General features: G+C 43.7%; 1 protein-coding gene across 1 annotated transcript in view; it reads left to right on the forward strand.

Annotated features, from left to right (window-relative positions):
- The first annotated feature begins 2927 nt into the window (after positions 1 to 2927).
- The window catches only part of TRDMT1 (tRNA aspartic acid methyltransferase 1), a 152285-nt gene continuing 131899 nt past the window's right edge, over positions 2928 to 23313 (forward strand). The window contains exon 1 of the mRNA XM_069211548.1: positions 2928 to 3102. Within this exon, the coding sequence (XP_069067649.1) occupies positions 3039 to 3102 (64 nt within the window). The 5' untranslated portion in view covers positions 2928 to 3038. The remainder of the gene's footprint in view (positions 3103 to 23313) is intronic.

Below are 23313 nucleotides of genomic sequence, written 5' to 3' on the forward strand. Positions count from 1 at the left end.
TTTTAGAAATGCCACATTTAGAAAGTGAGCATTTCTCTGCACTTAAATACTTCTGTGCCTTACATACATGTCTGTCTGGGTTTATTTGACAGCTCCCTTGTGCATTCACTCAGGCACACCCCAAACACAGGATACTCAGCCTTACTTGCATACATCTGCATTTTGAATGGGTCTTCCTGGGCTGGGAGGGTGGAGGACCTGACACTTGCCTGTCAAAGGACTGTAGCCTGCCCTCACACAAAGGACTGCCACACCCCCTACTGGAACCCTGGCAGACAGGATTGAACTGAAAGGGGACCTGGTGCACTTCTAAGCCACTCCTTGAAGTCTCCCCCACTTCAAAGGCACATTTGGGTATTTAAACAGGGCCTCTGCCCCTACCAACTCAGACACTTACTGGAGGAGAAACTTGAACCAGAACCTGCATTCTGCTAAGAAGAACTGCCTGGCTGCCCAAAGGACTAACCTGTCTGCTTTCTGTGAAGGACTGCTGCCTTGCTGTTTCCCTGCTGCCTTGCTGCTCTCTGGCTGTGGTGAAGAAGTGCTCTCCAATGGCTTGGATAGAGCTTCCCTCCTGCTCCCTGAAGTTTCAGGACCAAAAAGACTTCATCTCTAAAAGAAGGACTCCTTGTGCGGCGAAATTTGACACACAGTGTGCCAGAAACCACGCACAGCCTGCACCGCGGTGAAAAATTCACCGCACGCTGAACCAGAACGACGCAGCCCGACTTCGCATTGAGAAGATCGATGCAGCCCCAGGGTAAAGACTGGAAATTCGATGCACTGCCCACCGGATCAAAGCACAGCCGAGCTGGAACGACGCAGACCGACTTCCAGAGAGGAATCGACGCAGCGCCTGCCGTGCGGTAGAAAATTTGATGCAACGCCCACCAAATCGACGCAGCTCCTGTGACTTCGTCCTGCCACCGCAGGAAATCCACGCAACCCGAAGAGGATCCACGACTGAGCGCCGGAAATCGACGCACAGCCGTCCCTGCGTGAAATCTAAATGACGCATCGCCGTGTGCGGCCTGATAAATCGACGAACACCCCTTTGTTTCCACGCATCTCCTCCTCTGTGGTTCTTTGCAGAGATTTTGCACGCAAACCGCATACTTTGTGCTTGAAAGAGGCTTTCATTGCTTTTAAAAGACTTAAGACACTTTGGGGGTTATTCTAACTTTGGAGGAGTGTTAATCTGTCCCAAAAGTGACAGTAAAGTGACGGATATACCACCAGCCGTATTACGAGTTCCATAGGATATAATGGACTCGTAATACGGCTGGTGGTAAATCCGTCACTTTTGGGACGGATTAACACCTCCTCCAAAGTTAGAATAACCCCCTTTATATCACTTTTACAGTGACATCTCAACATATACTTATTGCATTTTAATCGTTTTGACCTGCATCTTACCAGATCAATATTATATATTTTTCTAAACACTGTGTGGTGTATTTTTGTGGTGCTATATGGTGTTATTGTATGATTTATTACACAAATACTTTACACATTGCCCTGACTGCTCAGTGCCCAGCTACCAGAGGGTGGGCACAGGATAATTTGGATTGTGTGTGACTTACCCTGACTAGAGTGAGGGTCCTTGCTTGGACAGGGGGTAACCTGACTGCCAACCAAAGACCCAATTTCTAACACCAACTATTTTACACAAAGTATGTATCACAGCTGGGTCTTCGCAGATTCTTAAAACCAGAACAAATGGCCACACACTCCCTCAATATTCTCTCACCTGCTTTGAACTTTAATGTGGATCTCTGCCTCACAGCATGATCTAACAAAACAGCAGCTGCAGGGTTCAGAAAAAGTCAGGAAAGGTGTCGCTCTTTAACTTCTTTCCTCCAGTGATGAAGAGTAATAGGAGGTAAAAAGACAACATTCGGCCGCCGACATGGAGGAATGTTTTATTTAGTATGTATATGAAGTACGTATATGCATTTTTTATTGACCGTGATGTCTTCAGTGGGGGGGGGGCAAGGGTCATGTTTGGGTGGGCCTGGCCCACCCGACCAACCCCCGCTAGAACGGGGCTTGCCTCTGTCCCAGCTTTTATCATCATCTTCCCCATTACTTCTCCCCACCTACTCCTCCATGGCTATCCCAATCCTCCTGGGCGCTTTTTTTGCACTTTGCTGCAAGGTGTTCTGATGCTTCCATGGCGATTTAACATATTTGTTTTAAATATTCTTATCAGCTGATGTGAGTAGCATTTGTCATCTTAGATCAGTCAGTAAAATAAAGAAACCCATATCATTCTATAGGTGAGTGCCTACAGAATAACGCAATGGGCAACAGCAGCTGCATCATTGAGCCTTTTGTAACCAAAATTTCGCTTTCTGACAATACTGCACAGCATCAGCAAAGCCAAATGTCCAGATGATTATACCTATTGGCTCTGCCAACGTATGTTTTGTTTTGCTATTCTGGGGGGACCATGAGGTGGTAGGTGGAAAAGAATTTGATTAAAATTCTCAGCATTTTTGTTGCATGGGAAGTACTAAGCCCTACCTGAAAATATTCTACGCCCTGCATAAAGTGTTGTTCTCCATTCACATTAATGGGATCTGAGACAAAACCACTGGATACCACCATCCTTGGAAACGATGCAAGAGGAGATTACGAAGAAAAGGCCAGAGAAAGGCAATTTCCCCATTGCTTTAATGTGAAAGGTGCATTTTAAGTAGGGCAGAGGCAACTAAACTAAAGACATTACATTGTGCCATAACAGAATGCAAAGACTATGGGGTAAAATCCAGACTCAATGCATACACTCGTACTTTAAACAGGTGAGGAAGTAAACAGAAATGGACAAATGTCATCTACACAACCATATTAGAATCAGGCAAACGCCACGCCAGACGCCTCCTGTTGCTCCCCCCGCCTCCAATCAGCTCCAGAGCCGTCCGTGAACTAGGATCGCCACAATGACGTGTTGCCTAACCCTTACATGGCCGCCTCACAAGACACATCTTGCACACATGCGCTTCCTAAATTAGACAGTTCAGCACTTAAAGATTAGAATGGACCATCTGAGAGTGCTTGAGCTGTATAGCGGCATCGGGGGTATGCACTGCGCCCTGAAAGGTAATAAGTATACAAAAGAAGACAGTCGCTAAGTTGTATGATATACCGATCATTTTCACCATAGGCATAGAAAAGGGACTAGCCTAAAAGTATTTATTTATTTCCTAACCGTAGCAGACATTTTGAAATGGTGACCGCTTATTTTCATTTAAATGGAGCCTTTTGAGTGACGAGAATTTCTGTTTTTACTTTTACTGCTTGCAAAAGTCTGTTTAAATTTCTAACGATATATCAACCGTCTGAAGTTGTTCACATCGGAGCAAAGACAGCGGACTCTTTCAAATGAAGATTAGAAAGTTAGTTGTAAATACTCGCTTTACGTCTGTAACTGCGCATTATGTACTAACTTTAATTTAACAGTGATCTTAATGTGTGTACATTGACTTTTATTAGACCCTTTGCCTTCTCGCGTTTACCCTCGGTCGTCATGCCACGTGAGATCCGATGAGCTGCATGTTAGGGTTGTCTCCTTTCTTAGAAAAAAATACTGGCCGTTTGTTTACGATTTGCTATTTAGAATAGTCAAGAGCTAGTGGATGAAAGGTAACTGGTGGGAAAATGTCAGAAATAATTTGTTACAGGACAGTTTTCCTTCTAGTAGCCATATAACCATTCTGGAATGGTTACAGCACTCAAATCATTTTGACTTTTTTTATTTGCTGCTTTAGGAATTTAACTGCTGTTTGTAATATTTGTACTGGTCTGGGCTTGAGAATATAGGCTAGGCTGATAAAAATACTGTGTACACAATTAGTATGGGGGGAGACAAAGAACAGACCCACAAGACCAGTTCAGCTTGTGATACAACCACTCTTTTCCGTGATCCAGTCAAAATGACACATGGTTGTGATAACCGTATATTGGGAACCTATCTCAGGCGTTCTTCCTTACGGAATAGGTGGTCTCACACACATAGGCCCTCATTACGACCCTGGCGGTCGGTGGTAAAGCGGCGGTAAGACCGCAAACAGGCCGGCGAAAAAAAAAAAATGGAATTATGACCGCGGCGGTGTCCGCCACTTTACCATTCCGACCGCCATGGCGGTGATGACCGCTGGGCTGGAGATTTCGGTCACTAGACTGCCAACGGTATCAGGACCCTGCATGGATTTCGGGTGATTGGGAACCGCCATGAGATCCATGGCGGTAGGCACTATCAGTGCCAGGGAATTCCTTCCCTGGCACTGATAGGGGTCTTCCCCATCCCGCTACCCCCCACGAGTCCTCCCCCCACACCCCCACCCCACTGCCAGCCCCCAAAGGTGGCACAACCCCCCTCCCCAACCTCACCCCAACATGCACATATACACACCCCTACACGCACACAACCCCAACATTCACATACATGCACCCCTACACGCACACATACATCACGACAACACATACCCGCACACATACAAACAGACATGCACACCGACCGACCCGCACACATTTCCTATACACACAGCACCCCCGCACGCAAACACGCACTCACACACCCCCTCTACACACTCACACGCATACCCCCATGCACGCACACAACACATATCATCCCCCCACCTCCCTCCCCTAACGGACGATCAACTTACCTTGTCCGTTGGCCATCCGGGAGGGGACGGGATCCATGGGGGCAGCTTCGCCACCAGCACACCGTCACCAGAACACCGCCACACCGAATCATGGGACGGGATTCTGTGGGCGGTGTTCTGTTGACGTGGCAGTGGAGGTTGAGCAGCCTCCACTTTCCTGCCGACCGCCAGTATGGCTGCTGGCGGCTTTCTGTACGGAAAAGGACAGAGGGCTGCCAGCGGTCATAATACGCAGCGTGGAAGACCGCCACCACTGGCGGTCTTCAGCACGGCGGTACCTCAGCGGTCTTGCGAAAAGACCGCCGAGGTCGTAATGAAGGCCATTGTGTCATGCTTTATCATTTGGCCACCTATCCCCACCTGGGTAGGACAATATCCCTTTTCTGGATAATATGGGGATCCAGTTTTATGAATAAAATTACCTAGCAGATCACCAGTGTGGATCACACCTTTTATGATTGTGCCTGCTGGTAAATTAAAAGCAAAATAGGTGATCTGCTCGGTAATTTTATTCATACAACTGGATCCCCATATTATCCAGAAAAATATTATTCAGCACTCCTTCGGGGTTCATTTAACCACAAGGTTGAGTCCGCCCAGGTGGCATTGTGGGGATAGGTGGCCAAATGATGAAGCATGACACTATAATGTGTGTGAGACCACCTATTCCGTAAGGAGGAACCCCTGAGATGGGTCCCGAATATAGGGTTATCACAACCATGTGTTATTTTGACTGGATCACAGAAAAGAGTGGTTCTATCACAGGTTGAACAGGTCCTGTGGGTCTGTTCTTTGGCTCCCCCCATACTTTTTGTGTACACAGTTTTTGATCTTGGGAGGCAGTATGGGGGCTATAACCTTCCTTGTTTATCTCTATGTGTAATAAAAGGAAAAAATACTGGTCAGTCCGGTAAAAAACCCAAGAGGGTAATCCTGCTAACATATGATAGACATTTTTTGCTTCATTTTCTGTGCACTTGGTGTCATGTATGAGCATCGGGAAATCAATGGATATACATATAGTTACAAATGATAACTAAATCTGCAAAACTATCTTGGTATACCGTGTCTAATGATCCTCATCATTTGTTCAAGACACAGATTCATACAGTGCAAACCTTAGCTAGTTTCTCCTTTTCTGAAAACACAAACGGCTGCAATTGATGGTATTTAGAAAATGTTCTATTACTTGCAACAAGAATTTTAGATTCTATTAAGAACACGGATGGAAGGATTGTGCTTTCTCTATCTTTGCTACCCAAAAACAGCAGCCAATCAAAAAGCAGTAAACATATTAATAAACTGCATTTCCCATGAGGCTTTGAACCACGCCTCATAATATTCCACCAATAGAGATGAGTCCCATCCTACAAAATATTGAAGCACCATCTTAACTTCCTCTTTCTTTGCCGTGAAACAGTCCAACACAACAGAACCAATGAAAGGTAAACCAAATGATCATCAAGTCCATGAGGTAGAAACCTTCAATCGCCAGCCAGAGACGTATTTCCGAAGACACTGGAACTCCACAACTCGGCCTTTGTTCTGAGCCGCACCTGATAGGAGGCAAACACCTAATATTAGCATCAGTACCCCAAACATACATAAGGGGGGTAATACTCAACAATAATCAACGTTATATGCATATCAAAATCAACAATGTTAGCATAACAGTTCTTTGTCCAAAGGGCAGGATAATCCTCGCCTCTGTGTCCTTGATTGAACCTAATAGAATCTAAACTTCTTGTTGTGAATGCTGAAACTTTTCTATTCTGAGGCAGGACCGGAGGCTCGGGTTATGTTGGTTCAAAGCTGAACCACCACAATAGAAGAAGCTTGTACAATAGGTTTGTAATAAAACAATTAAAATACAGAATCATTTGACCAATCAGCTGCATGTGAAATGTCTTCTAGCCTGGAACCAAGCAGAAATGTCTTGGAAGCCATTGCCTCCCCGGCAGAATGTTCTGTATACAAAGACACATCAATGCCTGCCTCTGCCATGATCCAACAAAACCACCAGCCAAGTTCCCGGCAGACATCCGGCTTTAATAGTTTCTGAATTGCTATTAAAAGAGGCCCCAAGGGATCAGACCTACAAGACAAGGTACATTCTTCATAAACTTTGAAACATTGACTACACTCAGCTTAGCATTATGTGGATAAACAGGATAATCAATAGACCGAGACATGGTCTTAGTCCTTTTTGAAATAATAAAAGAAACTCCATCAGGAGAAAATAACCTACCTACTAGATCGAGGGCTCTGACATCCTACACCCTTCTGTGATAACCTTTCTCTGTATGTAGGACATGGTTATCAAGTTAGGTAACCATGACATGTTGTCAGTGGGTTCTGGAATTTTGTGAGGGAAGCTGGACGGGTTGAAGCAGGATGGTTAGGATGTTTTTTACTCTCTTCATTTCTTCATGTTTATTTTTAAATAAATGAAGTTTACTTACATCGTGATACCTGGATTTATATACAAAGAGGGATCCAACACTGGTGACGAGGGAAAACTACAGGTGAACAGGAGAAATTTTACAGAAACATCCTAACATCTCTTTAATAAGGAAGACCACAAAGAAAACTGCATAGTTGGAATTTCTATTGCTTTAATAAACGATGGTGGTGCATACGTTCATTTCTTAAACTCTTTGTCATTTTAAACGGTACATTTCTGTTTAAAGACGCACGCGTCCCGTGAAGGTGCGTGATTAGATTAACAACTCACCGTCTCGCGACTCACCGCTTCTTCTCCTGCGTGAAGGTGCGCTATTGTAGGCCTTCGATCAGGAAATTTAGTTGCATCTGTGCTTTGATGGGAACATTCGTTGTGTCTGTGGTTTAAGGAGAGCATTTCTTCATGGCTCCAGGCACTCGAGTCTGCCTCTTCTTTTAACGTTGGCGAGGAGTAGCATTTCTACATGGCGTCAGGCATGCGAGGCGCTCATTGGATGCCTATTAACCATCGTCATTGCTGGAACTCTAGAATGTGAACTGGTCTGAAGCACATGTATTAAAACGTTGTGAGAAATTTCTTCTCATGTTTAATAGGTGACAGGCAGACCTTCATCTGCCTGTTTATGTAATTGGTGACAGGCTCACCTTTATCTGCCTGTTTATGTTGTGCGTTGACAGGCACGCCTCACTTAGTTTTTTTTTTTAACCTATTTAAAAAAAAAAATACCTATACTTTTATTAGCATAATATGTGTTAGTGTACCATTAATATACTATTAGCATAGTTTTCTGTTGAGTTTTAATGCAATTTATGATTTGCTTTCTTTTAGTTTCATGATGCAAAATGTCACAGCACCTCAATTCTTGTAGCAAATCCAGGTGAGCCACCTGTAAAGTGGGGAAAATGGAAAGAGGTGTTTGAAAGATATTCTATGGTATGTAGTACTCCATTGAGTGCGGAAAGGAGAACAGCACTTTTACTTCACTGTCAAGGGGCAGAAGGATAGGAGGTTTTTGATCATCTTCCTAATGTGCCAGATAGTGAAGCAATTAATCTTAATGAGTATGAAATGTGTATAGGAAATCTAGACCTACACTATTTGCCAAAAGTGAGCACCATTCTTGAGAGATATTACTTTGGAAAAAAGAGTACAAAATGAAGATGAGTCAATAGAGAATTATGTCACTTATCTGTGATGATTGGCATCTGCGTGTAAGTTTGATAACCTTAAAGAATAAAGGATCAATTTATGCTAGGTTGAAATATTGAGAAACTCTGTGATGAGCTTTGAGTACGAAATGACCCGACATTAATGGAAGTTTTAAATGTGGCCAAGAGAATTGAACTTTCTCTAAAATGTGTTGAGGTAATGAAGAACACCACTAATAAAGGGAAGAAAGATATCAGCCAAGAGGCACAATTGGGTCAGCAAAAGAAAAAAAAGAATTGATCAAAAGATTTCAACTAAGACAGACAAAAAGAAAGGGACAACAAAGAAGTGTTTCAGATGTGCTAGAGAAGGACATTTTGCTAATGTCAAGAATTGTCCAGCATTAAAGGGGTTCTGTTCATATTGCCAAAAGAAAGGTCCTTTCTCAACAGCCTGCAGATTAAGGAAAATCAAACAGACTGTGAACGAGGTGGGTCTAAGTGACAATGAATGTGAAGAAAATGCTGGGCTGGAAGGTGGTCAAATAATTTTGCAGGTTGGAAACAGTAGGGAAGCGGGTCCTCTAGATTATATTGAGGTAGAAGAAAAGAAGACTAAAGTTCTGTTTGACTCTGGTGTGAAAATTACTATTGTGGCAAACAAAGTTTATGAAGACAAATTAAAAGGGAAAGTAAGACTGTTTAGACCTGACATCAGACCTTGTGCGTTTGGTGACGAACCTATTGAATTTCATGGATATTTTATGGGCTTATTGAGTATGAAAAACGTTACACTACTGGAAAAGTATATATATCCAAGAAGGGTGACAGCATAATAAGCTGCTAACATTAAAAGGATCTGGGTGTGATGTTAGACCCTAATAGTTCTCCACCTATTGTGTTAAAAAAAGCTGATACTAATACTATTGACAAAGAGGAATTAGATAAAACTCTTCAAGATAAACTGAGAATGGAATTTCCAAGTGTTTTTATAAGTGAGTTAGGTTGTATGAGAGGTTATACACATAAGATATGGATGTCACCTGATGCCCAACCTTCCTGCATTAAAGTGTGCAATGTTCCTATAGCAATAAAACAAGAAATGTGCACTGAATTGGAAAGATTTAAGGCTCAGGGTGTTATTGAAAAGGTGGAAGGTACAAAATGGTTAACTCCTGTAATAGTGGCCAGGAAGTCTAATGGCAGTGTGAGCTTATGTGTACATCTCAGGAAACTTAACAAAGGGGTAGTCATTGATAGGTATTCGTTGTCAAACATTTCAGAGCTGTTGGTAATGTTAGTTGGAGCAAAGCTCTTCACCACTATTGATCTTGCTTCTGTTTATCACCAGAATGAGTTAGAAGTCTCATCTAGAGACCTCACAGCTTTTATTTCGCCATTTGGAACATTCAGATGTACCAGATTACCTTTTGGTTTAGTCTTGGCGGCATTGGTTTTCCAACGCACCATGGAGAAATTATTAAGTGAGATAGAGGGTGTATGTTTGTATCAAGATGACATACTTGTTTATGGAAGGGGTGAAGTTCAGCACATTGATAGAGTAAGAAAAGTTCTCAGTAAACTGGAGGAATATTATCTCATTGTCAAAATAGAGAAATGCAGATTTGGCAGTAAAACCATTGATTATATGGATCACACACTAACAGGTGATAGGTTTATGCCCAAAGCAGAATTAGTGAACACAATCCAAAACATGGTTTCTTCTATAAATAATGAAGAGCTCATGAGATTCTTGGGAATGATAGAGTATTACAACAAATTTATTAAAAACTTAAAGCTGAAGTTAGTTTAAACATGAGACACTTGTTGAGGAAAGGCCTTGAGTTTGTTTGGTGTGTAGAGTGTGAAAGAGAATTTAAGGAACTAAAAGCTGTCACCTGCCCCTAAACTTAAAGATTTTGATCCTATGCAGTGTTCAGTTCCTACCACTGATGCTAGTCTCAAAGGACTGGGGGCAGTCCTTCAGCAGGGAGGTTGTAAAGCTGAAAACACCATCATGTTCATTTCGAGGAGTTTGAAGGGACAGAAACACGTTTTCACAGAAAGGGAAGCATTGGCAGTACACTGGGCCATCAAAAAGCTTTAAAAAAGTTTACGGGGAAGTCTGTTTTTTGTAAGGACAGATCATAAATCTTTATGTGAAGTTTTCAAGTCTGAAGGTATTGATGCTGTTTCTAGTAGAATCACTAGATGGGTTGTCAGTTTCCAAGAATATGATTTTGAAGTAAAATATATTCCTGGTGTAGAAAATGTTCAGCAGATACTTTATCCAGATTGATGCTGGCTGTGAACAGTTGCTCTAAGGAGGATTATGTGGATTCTGATGAGGGTGAGTGTGTCTGTGAAATTAATTTTGAAATTATTTCAGAACAGAGGTGGTTGGATGAAGTTAAGGCAGACAAGGTCCTGAGTACAGTTGTGAACCTGTTGCATTTGGGGTGGAAAAACAAAGATCAGGGTGGTTTGGAGTATAGAGACATTTGGTGGGTTAAGAACCAACTAGCAACAGATTAAGGGTTGTTAATCAAAGGTACTAGGTTTCTCTAACCTAAGCTAAGAGGAGAATTGTTAGAACAGGCACACAAATGTCACTTGGGAAGACTCAAAAAAGATTAAGTTCCTCATATTGGTGGCCTGGAATGGACACTCCGACAAAGAGATTGGTAAGAGAGTGCATGCAATGTTCTTTAAGCGATGCAGCCTCGAAACCTAGAGTACAGCCCATGGTGGTTAGTCGTCCTATTGGTCCATGGCAAGATGTAGCCCTAGACATTGTAGGACCAATTTACAGTGATAATTCTCCCAGACTAAGTTATTGTAGTGTTGGATGTTTATTCCAGGTGGCCAGAAGTATGTTTTACCAGAGGTAAGGAAACTAAAGTAGTCATTAAATTCCTAGAGAAATTGACTTCATGGGAGGGGATTCCTGAAACTTTATTAACAGATAATGGTGTGCAACTAGTGCCTAAAGAGATGGAGGTATTTTTGGAGGGGTGTGGTATTAAACATAATAAATGTGCTCTCTATATCATCTTGAAACTAATGGAATGGTAGAGAGATTTAATCAAGTATTAAAAGAAGCAATTTCTTTGGCAAAGAGTAACTAAATATCTTGGAAGGAAAAAGTGTTAAGTAGAATAAGTGCATATAGATTCACACCTCATTCAGTCACACAAGAAACTCCATTTGCTCTGTTTTGGGGTAGACTACCTAATACAATTTTTTAACCTTCTTGGGTGAACATGTTTTTGAGTAACAAAGGGAAGAGAACAATTTCTGAGGGCTGGAATCTTAAAGAGAAAGAAATTATGACAGCTAGTAAAAAAAACGTTATGACAGGAGAAAGGAAGTCAAGAAGACTGAAGTTAGTGTAGGTGACTGGGTCAAGATAAGAAAGCCTGGACTGAGAAGTGAGAGCAGCAAGTGGTCGAAGTCTATGAGAGTGATAAAGGTTTTCACTAATGCGATTAAAATTGAAGATCATCAGATTTTTAATTTAAATCAGGTAGTGGTTTGTGAAGGATTTATGGTGATAGTGAACAAACGTTCAAACAAGATGGTGATGTTTCCAAGGAGCAGATGGCCATCAAAAGGAGCTCTACTAGAAGTGTCAAAACACCATTCTATTTAAAAGACTTTGTGATTAAATAAGTGGGTTGGTTTTGTATATTAGGTGCTTAAAGTTTTTTTATGTGTAATTATAGTTGTTATCTTCAATGTTATTGTGTAATATGTGAGGGAGGTGTGTGATAACCTTTCTCTGTATGTAGTACATGGTTGTCAAGTTAGGTAGCCATGACATGATGTAAATGGTTTCTGGAATGTAGTAAGAGAAGCTGGACGAGTGGAAGCAGGATAGTTAGGATGTTTTTTACTCCCTTCATTTCTTCATGTTTATCTTTAAATAAATGGAGTTTATTTACATTGTGATGCCTGGATTTATATAAGAGAGATCCAACACCTTCTACACAAAACTAAACACAGAAGCATTGCCAATTTGGCTGAAATCTGTTTAATGAACAGGTCTGGAATTCCGGCCAAGATTCAAACAAAGATAACACACTGTTATCATCCCATAACTGAGAATATCTACGTTTTTGAGGATTCGCCACCCAAATGCCTTTAAGCAATTTACACACCAGAGGAAGCATACCAACCTGTTTACCATCAATGAGGTTGTGACCCGCTGAATGAGCTGATCTGAAGTTATTTAATGATCTGTAACTGAAACCAGATTCTGCACATTCAGACAGAAAATTTAGCACATCTTTCAGTTTTGATCTCATAGATCCACCTACCGTTGAAGACATCAAACCACCCATCTCTTCCATGCCGAAGAATATCGTTTGTGGGTGGAAGAAGCCCAAGCTTGTTGTATAAATGAGGCAGCTGCCTCTCAAAGGACCTGCACTTGGCCATGTCTCCTGATATTTTCCATGCCATGAGAGCCAGATAGCCCTGGAGCATAAGAGGATGCGGAGATCCCACTGGATTTAGGAGCAACTGTGCAAAAACTGGAAGAGGGAGAGGCAAAGCATTTGACATCTCTAGAAGAACAGGGAACCTACTTGTGTCTTCCACAGCGGGGTGATCAAAATTATTAATGCTGTTTGCCACCTGACGTGTGCAGTGACCTTTGGAATCATGAAAAAAGGAGGGAATGCATAATTCATCTGACTCGAATAATCCTGTAGAAGCACATTCGTGTTCAGTGCCGTCGGGTCTCCAGCTGCAAAAAAACCTTGAGTTGCGAATTCAGGTGGAATGCGAAAAGATGTATTTGCCATTGGCCCAGCGAGAACTTAACTTTCTGGAAGATGTGTGGATGGAGTTTCTAGTTGCTGTAATCCACAAGAAACCTGGAATTCCAATCCACCACCTTGTTGTCCTTGCCCGGAAGATACTCCGCTATTACTGTGATCTTCTGAATGAGGCAGAAGTGCCAAAACACCCTTGCTATGTTAGCTAACAGTCGAGAGCTGAAGACAGCCTGAATGGGAGAAACAGATACTCGTATCATTTATTTCTCCACTGAAACTGAAGGAACGACGTTTGAGAAGGAACTGACAGATATGCATGTTTCAAATCTAGGAGTACCGTCCAATCCTGCTTCTGCAGGAAATCTTGAAGAAGATGGATGCCTTCCATCTTGAAATGACGATAGATAACCCACAGGTTGAATTCTCTGAGATGGAGAACTAAACTCTTACCCCCACCTTTCTTCTGTACAAGGAATACATTGCTGCAAAAAGCCTTTGGGTGGCAGGAGGTGAGAGCAATAGCTTGCTTCGTCAAGAGCTCTTGAATTTCTGAGTCTATGCAGTTCATGTCTAGTTGGGAAAAAGGAGACGAGTAGTGGGGGAAAGTTGGGAAGGAAAGTGAGAGAGTTCTATGTGGTAACCCTGTACTGTCTACAGAACCCAACAATCTGGTGAGAGTAGTGCCCAATTGTGTGCAAAATGACGAAGTCTGCCCTCCAAAGGACTATTGGAAAGAGGAAGAACAATTAACTTCAGATTGAAAGGAGAAGGGTTAGTTATCCCTGTTGACACCTCTGTGGAATCTTACCCTGAAACCTCTGGATCTCGAGGGGAAGAAGCCCACCTGGGATGGATCTTGCCAAAAGCTCTTACGTCTGTAGATTTATCTTCGTTGAGGACCTTGCTGATTGAAGCAGCCGGTTGGACGTCTTCTGCGACCGGCCATGGCAAAAAGGTGGTTCAGTGCTTTCTTCAATGACGATTGAGCTTTGTCCAAAGAAGCAAATGTGTTCACAAGTTTGCTCAGGTCTTTAACAAGACAAACCCCAAACAATTGTCCTTCCGCTAAAGTACCAGGTTCTGCGCTGGCAAATTCCACCAATTGTAGATCAATCCGTAACAGAACTGATTTCCTCCTTTCAGAGGCTATGACACAGTTTGTGTTGCCCAACAGACAAATTAACCGTTGGGTTCATCATGGGATTTCTGTGTTAATGGGGGTACCCTTTTTCTGGGCGTGAAAAGCTAATTCTAGTATTTTTGTAAGTGGACATGACATGTCCATAATTTTGTCTCGACAGGCGCAGAGGGATTTGGCAATTGTTTTCAAGAAAGTTAACAGTTAGAGTCTCTGTCCGGAGTTGGAGCTGTCTTGAGGGAAAGGTCGGGGCGAGGACATTCTGTTCTGAGTCTGGCCCGGACTTCTTTCTCAAAACCTTTCCGCAAATGCACATGCATATATGATGCTACATCTGGGGCAGGAACCTAATCTGAAGACCTGGAGTGGACAATGTCTGCAGGTTCAAAGTTAAAGGGGTTGAGGGAAAGGGGAGGAAGGGCGTTTCCATTTCTTGGAACGCTTAGTATGTTTGGATTGAGAAGAGGAAGAGGAATCTGTGTCTGTACTTGATGAGGAGTAATGGGATTTCACACATTTCTTAGCGCTATAAGTAAGTATTCCTGAAACCTCCTCTGACTGTTTACTGAGCTTAAGGGAGAGAGGTCAAGAAGTTTCAGTGAAAACACCAAGATGGGAAAGGACAACCGGAGTGGTGGGAGAAGGAGCAGAGGAACGGGCATGAAAATTTGCACGTTTTTTAGTAATAGGTTGAGGATAGGAAGAAAGAACTTTGTCCAGAGTAAGCTGGACTAAGGAATCAATGACCTCAACAAAGCCACCATCATAAAAGTAGTCCTCCTCTTAATTAGGGCCATAAGCCTCAAGGACATGTTCGTATTGATTATAATCAGACATGCTATCAAATAGGAAGAAGAACTTCCCAATTATGGTCCCAAGTGGGAAGCAAGGTCAAGTGTGGATGAAAAGGTAAAGCAGGGAAAACTTGACCAAAATTTAGTATGTATATTTATTTCAGCCCCACACTGAAAGTGGAGGGCGTATCATGGGAGCTAGCTGGAGGCAGGTAGGTAGTTAGTTATAAGAGTTTAAAAAACAATTATTACTTTCACAGGAGGAATCTCTAATTGTAGCAGAAATTTCAAATGCCAATGGAATTATTCACAAATGTTCATAAATATGCCCCAATAACAAAAGAACTTGCCTGCCGTCCTTGCCCTGTTGTTACAGCCCAGGCTGGGTGCACCAGCATTCTGCGCTCTGTTTCGGCAAATTGCAATGTGTGCACGTTGCGAGCTTTGTGCACACACACGCTCCCAGGGGCTGCTGATAGGGTGAGACCGCAGCGTGAACAGTGGTTGAGAGGGCACCAGATGTAGGAAGTTAAGGGAAGGCACAACGCGCACTCATGAGGACAGGGCAAAGCACGGACGAGGAGCTGTGGTGTGCCGAAGTAAAAACCTTGAAATGCTTCACACGTGTGTGAGAAAGTGCCTCTTTTGAAATGGTTAGCCCTCCCCATTTTGCCTGGTATATGATGAGGTTTCAAAGTTGTAAGTGCACTGGGCCCCTGCTAAACAGGTTCCCAGGGTCAAATCTCTTTCCCAAAACTGTTGTGATGCATTGGCAGAATTGGCAATACCTTTAGCTGCCACTATAAGTCCCTAGTAAATGGTTATTTGGTACTGAGAGCATAAGGTAATAAGGGTTTACCTCTGAGGGCAGCAGCACAGATTGTGCCATCCTCAGGGACCATGCATCCAGGTGCACCCAGCAATGCAATTGCAGGCTGAGTGTCCTAGTGAAACCCTAAAATGCACACTCGACATAGCACACAGCCTGTGTGACCTATCCACTACACACTGCATGCAATATAGGTAAGCCACTTTCTGGCAGGACTTCCAGCCCTAAGACAGGGTGCACCATACTGCATGAGTGGGCATAGGTGCATTAGCAATATGCCCCTACAGCGTCCTTGCAAAACATGGGACATAATGAGTGTACAGAGCAGTAATTTTAAATGTATGTGCTGGATAGTGGTCTGGACCAGTTTCAGAGCTACATGATGGTCACTCTAAACTCTGGGTTGTTTGGTTTCAAACAACTTAGAACAACAACTCCAATCTGGTACCAGTATTGTATTTATTACAAGATGTACCCAAGGGCCACCTTAGAGGTGACCCATGCAAAGCTAACTAGCCCTGGCTTGGTTGCTGGCCAGTCCCAACCAGCCTGCCACCACCAGACAAGATTCTGGATCCCTGGAGTGAGGGCTCTTGCTCTCTGGGATCAGAAACCAGAGCTCTTTCTGGGCAGAAGTGTTACACCTCCTCCCCAAGGACTGTGCACAACCCTGCTGACCTGCAAACCACCATCCAAGTAACCTGTCCTCTGGTTCTAAAGGCCCCTTTGCACACAGCTCTTGTCTGACCTATCTGCTCAGCACCTGACCTCCCTCGCCTTGCATCAAAGAACCAGCTGTGCTCTAGGGGTCCCCAACCCCTTGCAAACTTACACTCTAGCAGGAGCCACTGGACACACCTTTAAGTCCGCCTGTGCAGTGCATTTCCAAGTGGTCCCCCTCACCTGTCCTGCACCAGCTTCAAGACCTTCAGCTGCTGCTCCAACTTGAACCGGGAACCGCCCAAACTTCTCCGGCTGGCCCAGAGGACATCTCTATGACCTCAACCTAAAACCAGAAGGTGACATTTGTGAAAGCCGTGCCTGATTTTATATGCGTTTTCAACGTTTTTTTCCCATTGTTTCCTATAGTGTGCAATTACACACAAAAAGTCTATTTTTGCTATACTTTGAAAAATCATAACTTATAAAAATAGTTACCCGATTTTAATGATCTTGGTCTTAACATTTTTATAAAAATCTGAAATATTTTTGTGAACTGGTCATGAGTTATTCTTTTGAGTGTTGTCCACATTTATTGATACTGTGAGTACAACAAATGCTCAGCACTTCACCAAGGTTGGCCTAACTGCTAGACCCAGTTACCACAAAAATTTTAGCATTATGTTGTCTAGTTTTTACCTCTGTGAACCAACATGGGTTTGCTTGGAGACTCTGCACAGTGGACATCATTTTTGTACACTCTATAGAGAGCCAGCCTCCTACAATGTGTAACGACTAATTATACGATCAGGTGAAGTGCAAATCGCACGCGTTCTAAAATACAATACATGTGCTTAAATACAATTATGATCATTAATAGTAAAATAGTGGAACACTTATCTTGACTGCGGAGCAGCAAAGAACAAGGCAGTCAAGATGGTGTTTCAGTATTTTGTAGTTTGGGACTCATCTCTATTGGTAGAAGATAATGCAGCATGGTTCAGCGCCTAATGGAAAATGTGGTATATTAATATGTTTACTGTTTTTTGATTGGCTGCTATTTTGGAGTAGTAAAGATAGAGAAAGCATAATCTGAGCCTCTGGTCCTGACAGAATCTCGGGGAAGATGTTCTCTCCACCTATACGTTATTGGCCTAAGTGGAATATGCCTAACATATTCATGTTTATTGTACAGCATTGTCATATGTGCCAACAGTTACAAACAGGAAGGAGGTAGAGTTTTAAAAAGTAGTATGGGGGAATCTATTTTCCACATTGCTTTGAACTGAAGCGAGGGGCAATTTTATATAAGAAAAGGTTATATTAAAGCCAGTTTTGGATATACAAATTGGGGGTCTCCTGTGTGAATTGAGTATGTTGGCATGTGTGCATTGCACTGTTGCATTCCCTGTGTTTTCACTGCTTTCCCTTTATCTGTGACCTGCTTTTCCTTGTGTATGTTTGTAGGAAAGTACCATCTTGCCTGGCCTGTTACCCCCATATTTCACTGTATGTATGTTGTTTTAGCCCTTGATTCACTGGGATCCTGCCAGACAGGACCCCAGTGCTCATAGTATGTGCCCTGTATGTGTTCCCTGTGTGGTGCCTAACTGTATCACTGAGGCTCTGCTAACCAGAACCTCAGTGTTTATGCTCTCTCTGCTTTCAAATTTGTCACTGCAGGCTAGTGACTAAATTTACCAATTTTCATTGGCACACTGGTACACCCATATACTTCCCTTGTATATGGTACTTAGGTACCCAGGGTATTGGGGTTCCAGGAGATCCCTATGGGCTGCAGCATTTCTTTTGCCACCCATAGGGAGCTCAGACAATTCTTACACAGGCCTGCCACTGCAGCCGGCGTGAAATAACATCCACGTTATTTCACAGCCATTTTCCACTGCACATAAGTAACTTATAAGTCACCTATATGTCTAACCTTCACCTGGTGAAGGTTGGATGCCAAGTGTCAGAGTCACCAGATCCTCGGGGTCTGCGCACGTTCCCAACACGTCCACCACTGAACAGCTCCAAGACTCTGATAGATAAATCACAGAGGCTAAGAGAGTTCAAGAGGGGAAGAGGGGAAGAGGGGATTAGGAAGGGAAACAGCTGGGAAGGAGACCTGTAGTAAGAAAAAGGTTAGAACACAAAATATGAAAATTATATCTCCTGAAATCAATACTAGACTATGATTCTAAGCATAGTCATTCTGAAAACATGACCAATCTAAGAATTAAGTTTAAAATGACTAAGTTTCAAGATGGCCGGATATCTGTAAGGGAATCAAGATGGATTAAATTAAAACTTTCTTATTCAAGTACTTTCCTTTACATGAGAATCAGAAAAACATTCTGACTAAATTTTAAACCAGTCATATAAATCCTTTTTTGAGAATGCATACTAGGACCATACAATATTGCATCTAGAAACTCTGATCTTCTGTGTACTCTTAAAATGTTTCAACACAAATTGCGCATATTGTAGATTTATATATGTAGTAAACACCATAAAAGGATTGTGCACCATGAATAACACAATATGGATTCAGGAAAATAAATCACATAACTTGTCAACTCGAATATTACATGATAAATATCTTAGAATAGTGGCATACAATAAACAACATGAATTAAACTCGAGGAGAGAATCGTGCGTCTTGCCGATTCGAGTGTCACCATGTAAAATGCCAAGAAATGGTAGTACGCAATGAATATCAAAGTCAAAACATCATTAAACGAATCGCCCGTCTTGCTGATTCGTAAACCACAATGTAAATGCCAAGAAATAACAGCTCACAATGAATAACAAGATCAAAGTACAATGAAACGAATCACGCGTCTTTTGCCGATTCTTAAGCCACCATGCAAATGTCAAGAAATTGTAGCGTGCAATGAATAACAAGATTAAATTATCATGAAACGAATCGCGCGCCTTGCCGATTCGCAAGTCACCCTGCAAATGTCACAAACAATCAAGCGCATATTTCACACGCGCAAAGTACTCTGTAAAATCATAAAAGAATTAGGCCCAAAAACATGAGAGTTCTCGATAATGGCGTCGGGAGGCCAGCCCAACCACCGTCTTACCGCCCAGAACAAGGATCTCCAAATGAAGAATGAAAGTCAGATGTCTGGAAGATCAAATAGACCACCGGGACAGGAGCTCAGGAAGTAGCTGCTGCTCTGCACCGGGACCTCTGAATAGTGAGCACTTGGAGCTGGGCTGGCTCCTTTTTATAGAGTCTTGGCCCAGCCCACAACCACACCCAGGCATGTTGCAGGGAAAGTGTCTAGAAGGCCCTGGAAAGAGACCACACCCTAACACACTCTGAAAGCCTGCAGCAATACATTGCAAATGAACAGCATTTGTTAGCACATAAAAAATAAGTCTTCAGGATTGAACTCTGCAGTGCAAAAGGTTAAACAACAACATATCAGCACAATGCATAAATTATATTGTTTTGAGAGTGCTGGGTTTTTGCATTCTAGTCGCCAATAGAGCGCACACTGTCCTGGTGTTGACACCAAGTTACTTAGTGTGTGTGATCACCCTGTCGTTCAGGGCAAATTCCCCGGACTTTGTGAGTGCGGGGACACCATTACACGCGTGCACTATACATAGGTCGCTACCTATGTATAGCGTCACAATGGTAACTCCGAACATGGCCATGTAACATGTCTAACATCATGGAATTGTCCCCCCAATACCATTCTGGTATTGGGGGGACAATTCCATGATCCCACAGGTCTCTAGCACAGAACCCGGGTACTGCCAAACTGCCTTTCCTGGGTCTCCACTGCAGCTGCTGCCAACCCCTCAGACAGGTTTCTGCCCTCCTGGGGTCCAGGCAGCCCTGGCCCAGGAAGGCAGAACAAAGGATTTCCTCTGAGAGAGGGTGTTACACCCTTTCCCTTTGGAAATAGGTGTGAAGGGCTGGGGAGGAGTAGCCTCCCCCAGCCTCTGGAAATGCTTTGATGGGCACAGATGGTGCCCATCTCTGCATAAGCCAGTCTACACCAGTTCAGGGATCCCCCAGCCCTGCTCTGGCGCGAAACTGGACAAAGGAAAGGGGAGTTACCACTCCCCTGACCAGTACCTCCCAGGGGATGTGCCCAGAGCTCCTCCAGTGTGGCCCAGACCTCTGCCATCTTGGAAACAGAGGTGTTGGGGGCACACTGGACTGCTCTGAGTGGCGAGTGCCAGCAGGAGACATCAGAGACCCCCTCTGATAGGCTCCTACCTTTCTTGGTAGCCAGTCCTCCTTTCTTGGTAGCCAAACCTCCTTTTCTGCCTACTTAGGGTCTCTGCTTTGGGGAATTCTTCAGCTAACGAATGCAAGAGCTCACCAGAGTTCCTCTGCATCTCCCTCTTTGACTTCTACCAAGGATCGACCTCTGACTGCTCCAGGACGCCTGCAAAACCGCAACAAAGTAGCAAGATGACTACCAGCAACATTGTAGCGCCTCATCCTGCCGGCTTTCTCGACTGTTTTCTGGTGGTGCATGCTCTGGGGGTCGCCTGCCTTCACCCGGCACCAGAAGCCAAGAAGAAATCTCCTGTGGGTCAACTGAATCTTCCCCCTGCTAACGCAGGTACCAAAAGACTGCATGACCGGTCCTCTGGGTCCCCTCTCATCCTGACGAGCGTGGTCCCTGGAACACAGGAACTCTATCCAAGTGACTCCCACAGTCCAGTGATCCTTCAGTCCAAGTTTGGTGGAGGTAAGTCCTTTCCTCCCCACTCTAGACTGAAAACCTGTGTACTGCGTGATTTGCAGCTGCTCCGGCTTCTGTGCACTCTTCCAGGATTTCCTTCGTGCACAGCCTAGCCTGGGTACCCAGCACTCCATCCTGCAGTGCTCAACCCGCTGAGTTGGCCTCCAACGTCGTGGGACCCTCTTTTGTAACTGTGTGTGGACTCCGGTTCACAAATCTTCCAAGTGCCTGTTCAGGTACTTCTGCGGGTGCTGCCTGCTTCTGTGAGGGCTCTCTGAGTTGCTGAGCGCCCCCTCTGTCTCCTCCTCCAAGGGGCGACATCCTGGTCCTTCCTGGTCCTCTGCAGCACCCTAAAACTTCTACTGCGACCCTTGCAGCTAGCAAGTCTTGTTTGTGGTATTTCTGCCTGGGAACACTTCTGCAACCTTCATCGCGATGTGGGACATCGTCCATCCAAAGGAGAAGTTCCTAGTCCTCTTCGTTCTTGCAGAATTCCAAGCTGCTTCCATCCGGAGGCAGCTTCCTTGCACCTTCATCCGGGGTTTCCTGGGCTCCTGCCCCCCCTGGACACAGTCGTAACTATTGGACTTGGTCCCCTTGCTTTGCAGGTCCTCAGGTCCAGGAATCTGTATTCAGTGCACTGATGGTGTTTGTTGTTCTTGCAGAATCCCCTTATCACGACTATTGTGCTCTTTTGGTGCAGTAGGTGACTTTACTCCTCCTTTTCAGGGTCTTGGGTTGGGGTATCTTAGACACCCTGACTGTTTTCTTACAGTCCCAGTGACCCTCTACAAGCTCCCATAGCTCTGGGGTCCATTCGTGATTCGCATTCCACTTTTGGAGTATATGGTTTGTGTTGCCCCTAGACCTATGTTCACCTATTGCAACCTATTGTAATGCTACACTGTTTGCATTTCTTTTCTGACTCTTACTTGCCTGTTTTGGGTTTGTGTACATATAACTTGTGTATATTACTTACCTTCTTACTGAGGGTACTCACTGAGATACTTGTGGCATATTGTCATAAAAATAAAGTATCTTTATTTTTAGTAACTCTGTGTATTGTGTTTTCTTATGATATTGTGCATATGATATAAGTGGTATAGTAGGAGCTTTGCATGTCACCTAGTTCAGCCTAAGCTGCTTTGCCATAGCTACCTTCTATCAGCCTAAGCTGCTAGAAACACCTCTATTCTACTAATAAGGGATAACTAGACCTGGCACAAGGTGTAAGTAACTTTGGTACCCGCTACAAGCCAGGCCAGCCTCCTAAATTTGCTTGTGCTCCCCTTGCATGCTCTTCTAGGATGTTGGTTATGTTTAGGAAGTTTCCATATTGACCGTTAGGTCATTCCTATCTTGGCGACCTGTTTTGAAAGATAAAGTAATTCTCTAGTAGCTCTGACCTGTGCCATCCTGGTAGGAGGTCGCCTTATCACTGGCTCAACTTTTCCTGTGGTTTCCTCAGTAGCTTGCAATGAACTGTTTTGTGCGTTTCGGGAGAGACAGCACAGAATGAACAGGCTAAGTTAAGAGCAAAAGGCTGCTTTATGAGTACACATATGCAGCTGAAACTTATAATCAATAAAAACACTGAACAACCTCACCTTACTAATACAACAAATTAGCCTGTCCCCTCCAACTCTGAACCCCCCAACCTGCACAAACCCCCACCAAAAGATCCTAACATTCAGCACACTCCCCCTTTACTTCATTCATCGTCCTTTTACACCGTAATCCACTGTCACTCTCCTGTGCTCCTTCTGCCACCATCTCCCCGGCAAGGCCCCAATCCTTTCAGTCTAACACGTTAGCCCTCTGCGTTGTCTGCCAGCTGCCCAAAAGAGATACCTAAAATTAAGTCCCAACCTGCAGAACCATTAAAGCAAGCCCAAAAAAGGAAATTAAAAACTGTATCTAGTCACAAAATGGAGATGAAGAGAACAAAGGAAAGACTACATGTACACAGCCTGCAGGACCACAGTACATCGCGCAATGAGCTGTCCTGCTCACGGGGGGGGGCTCTAAGTACCACCAACCTCGAACCCGTGCTGACAAACTGGCCAGTCATCTAACCCCTGTAGCCTGGATTATGCCACTTGCTTGAA

Source organism: Pleurodeles waltl, chromosome 10 (genome assembly GCF_031143425.1).
Source record: "Pleurodeles waltl isolate 20211129_DDA chromosome 10, aPleWal1.hap1.20221129, whole genome shotgun sequence".
NCBI classification, from domain to species: domain Eukaryota; kingdom Metazoa; phylum Chordata; class Amphibia; order Caudata; family Salamandridae; genus Pleurodeles; species Pleurodeles waltl.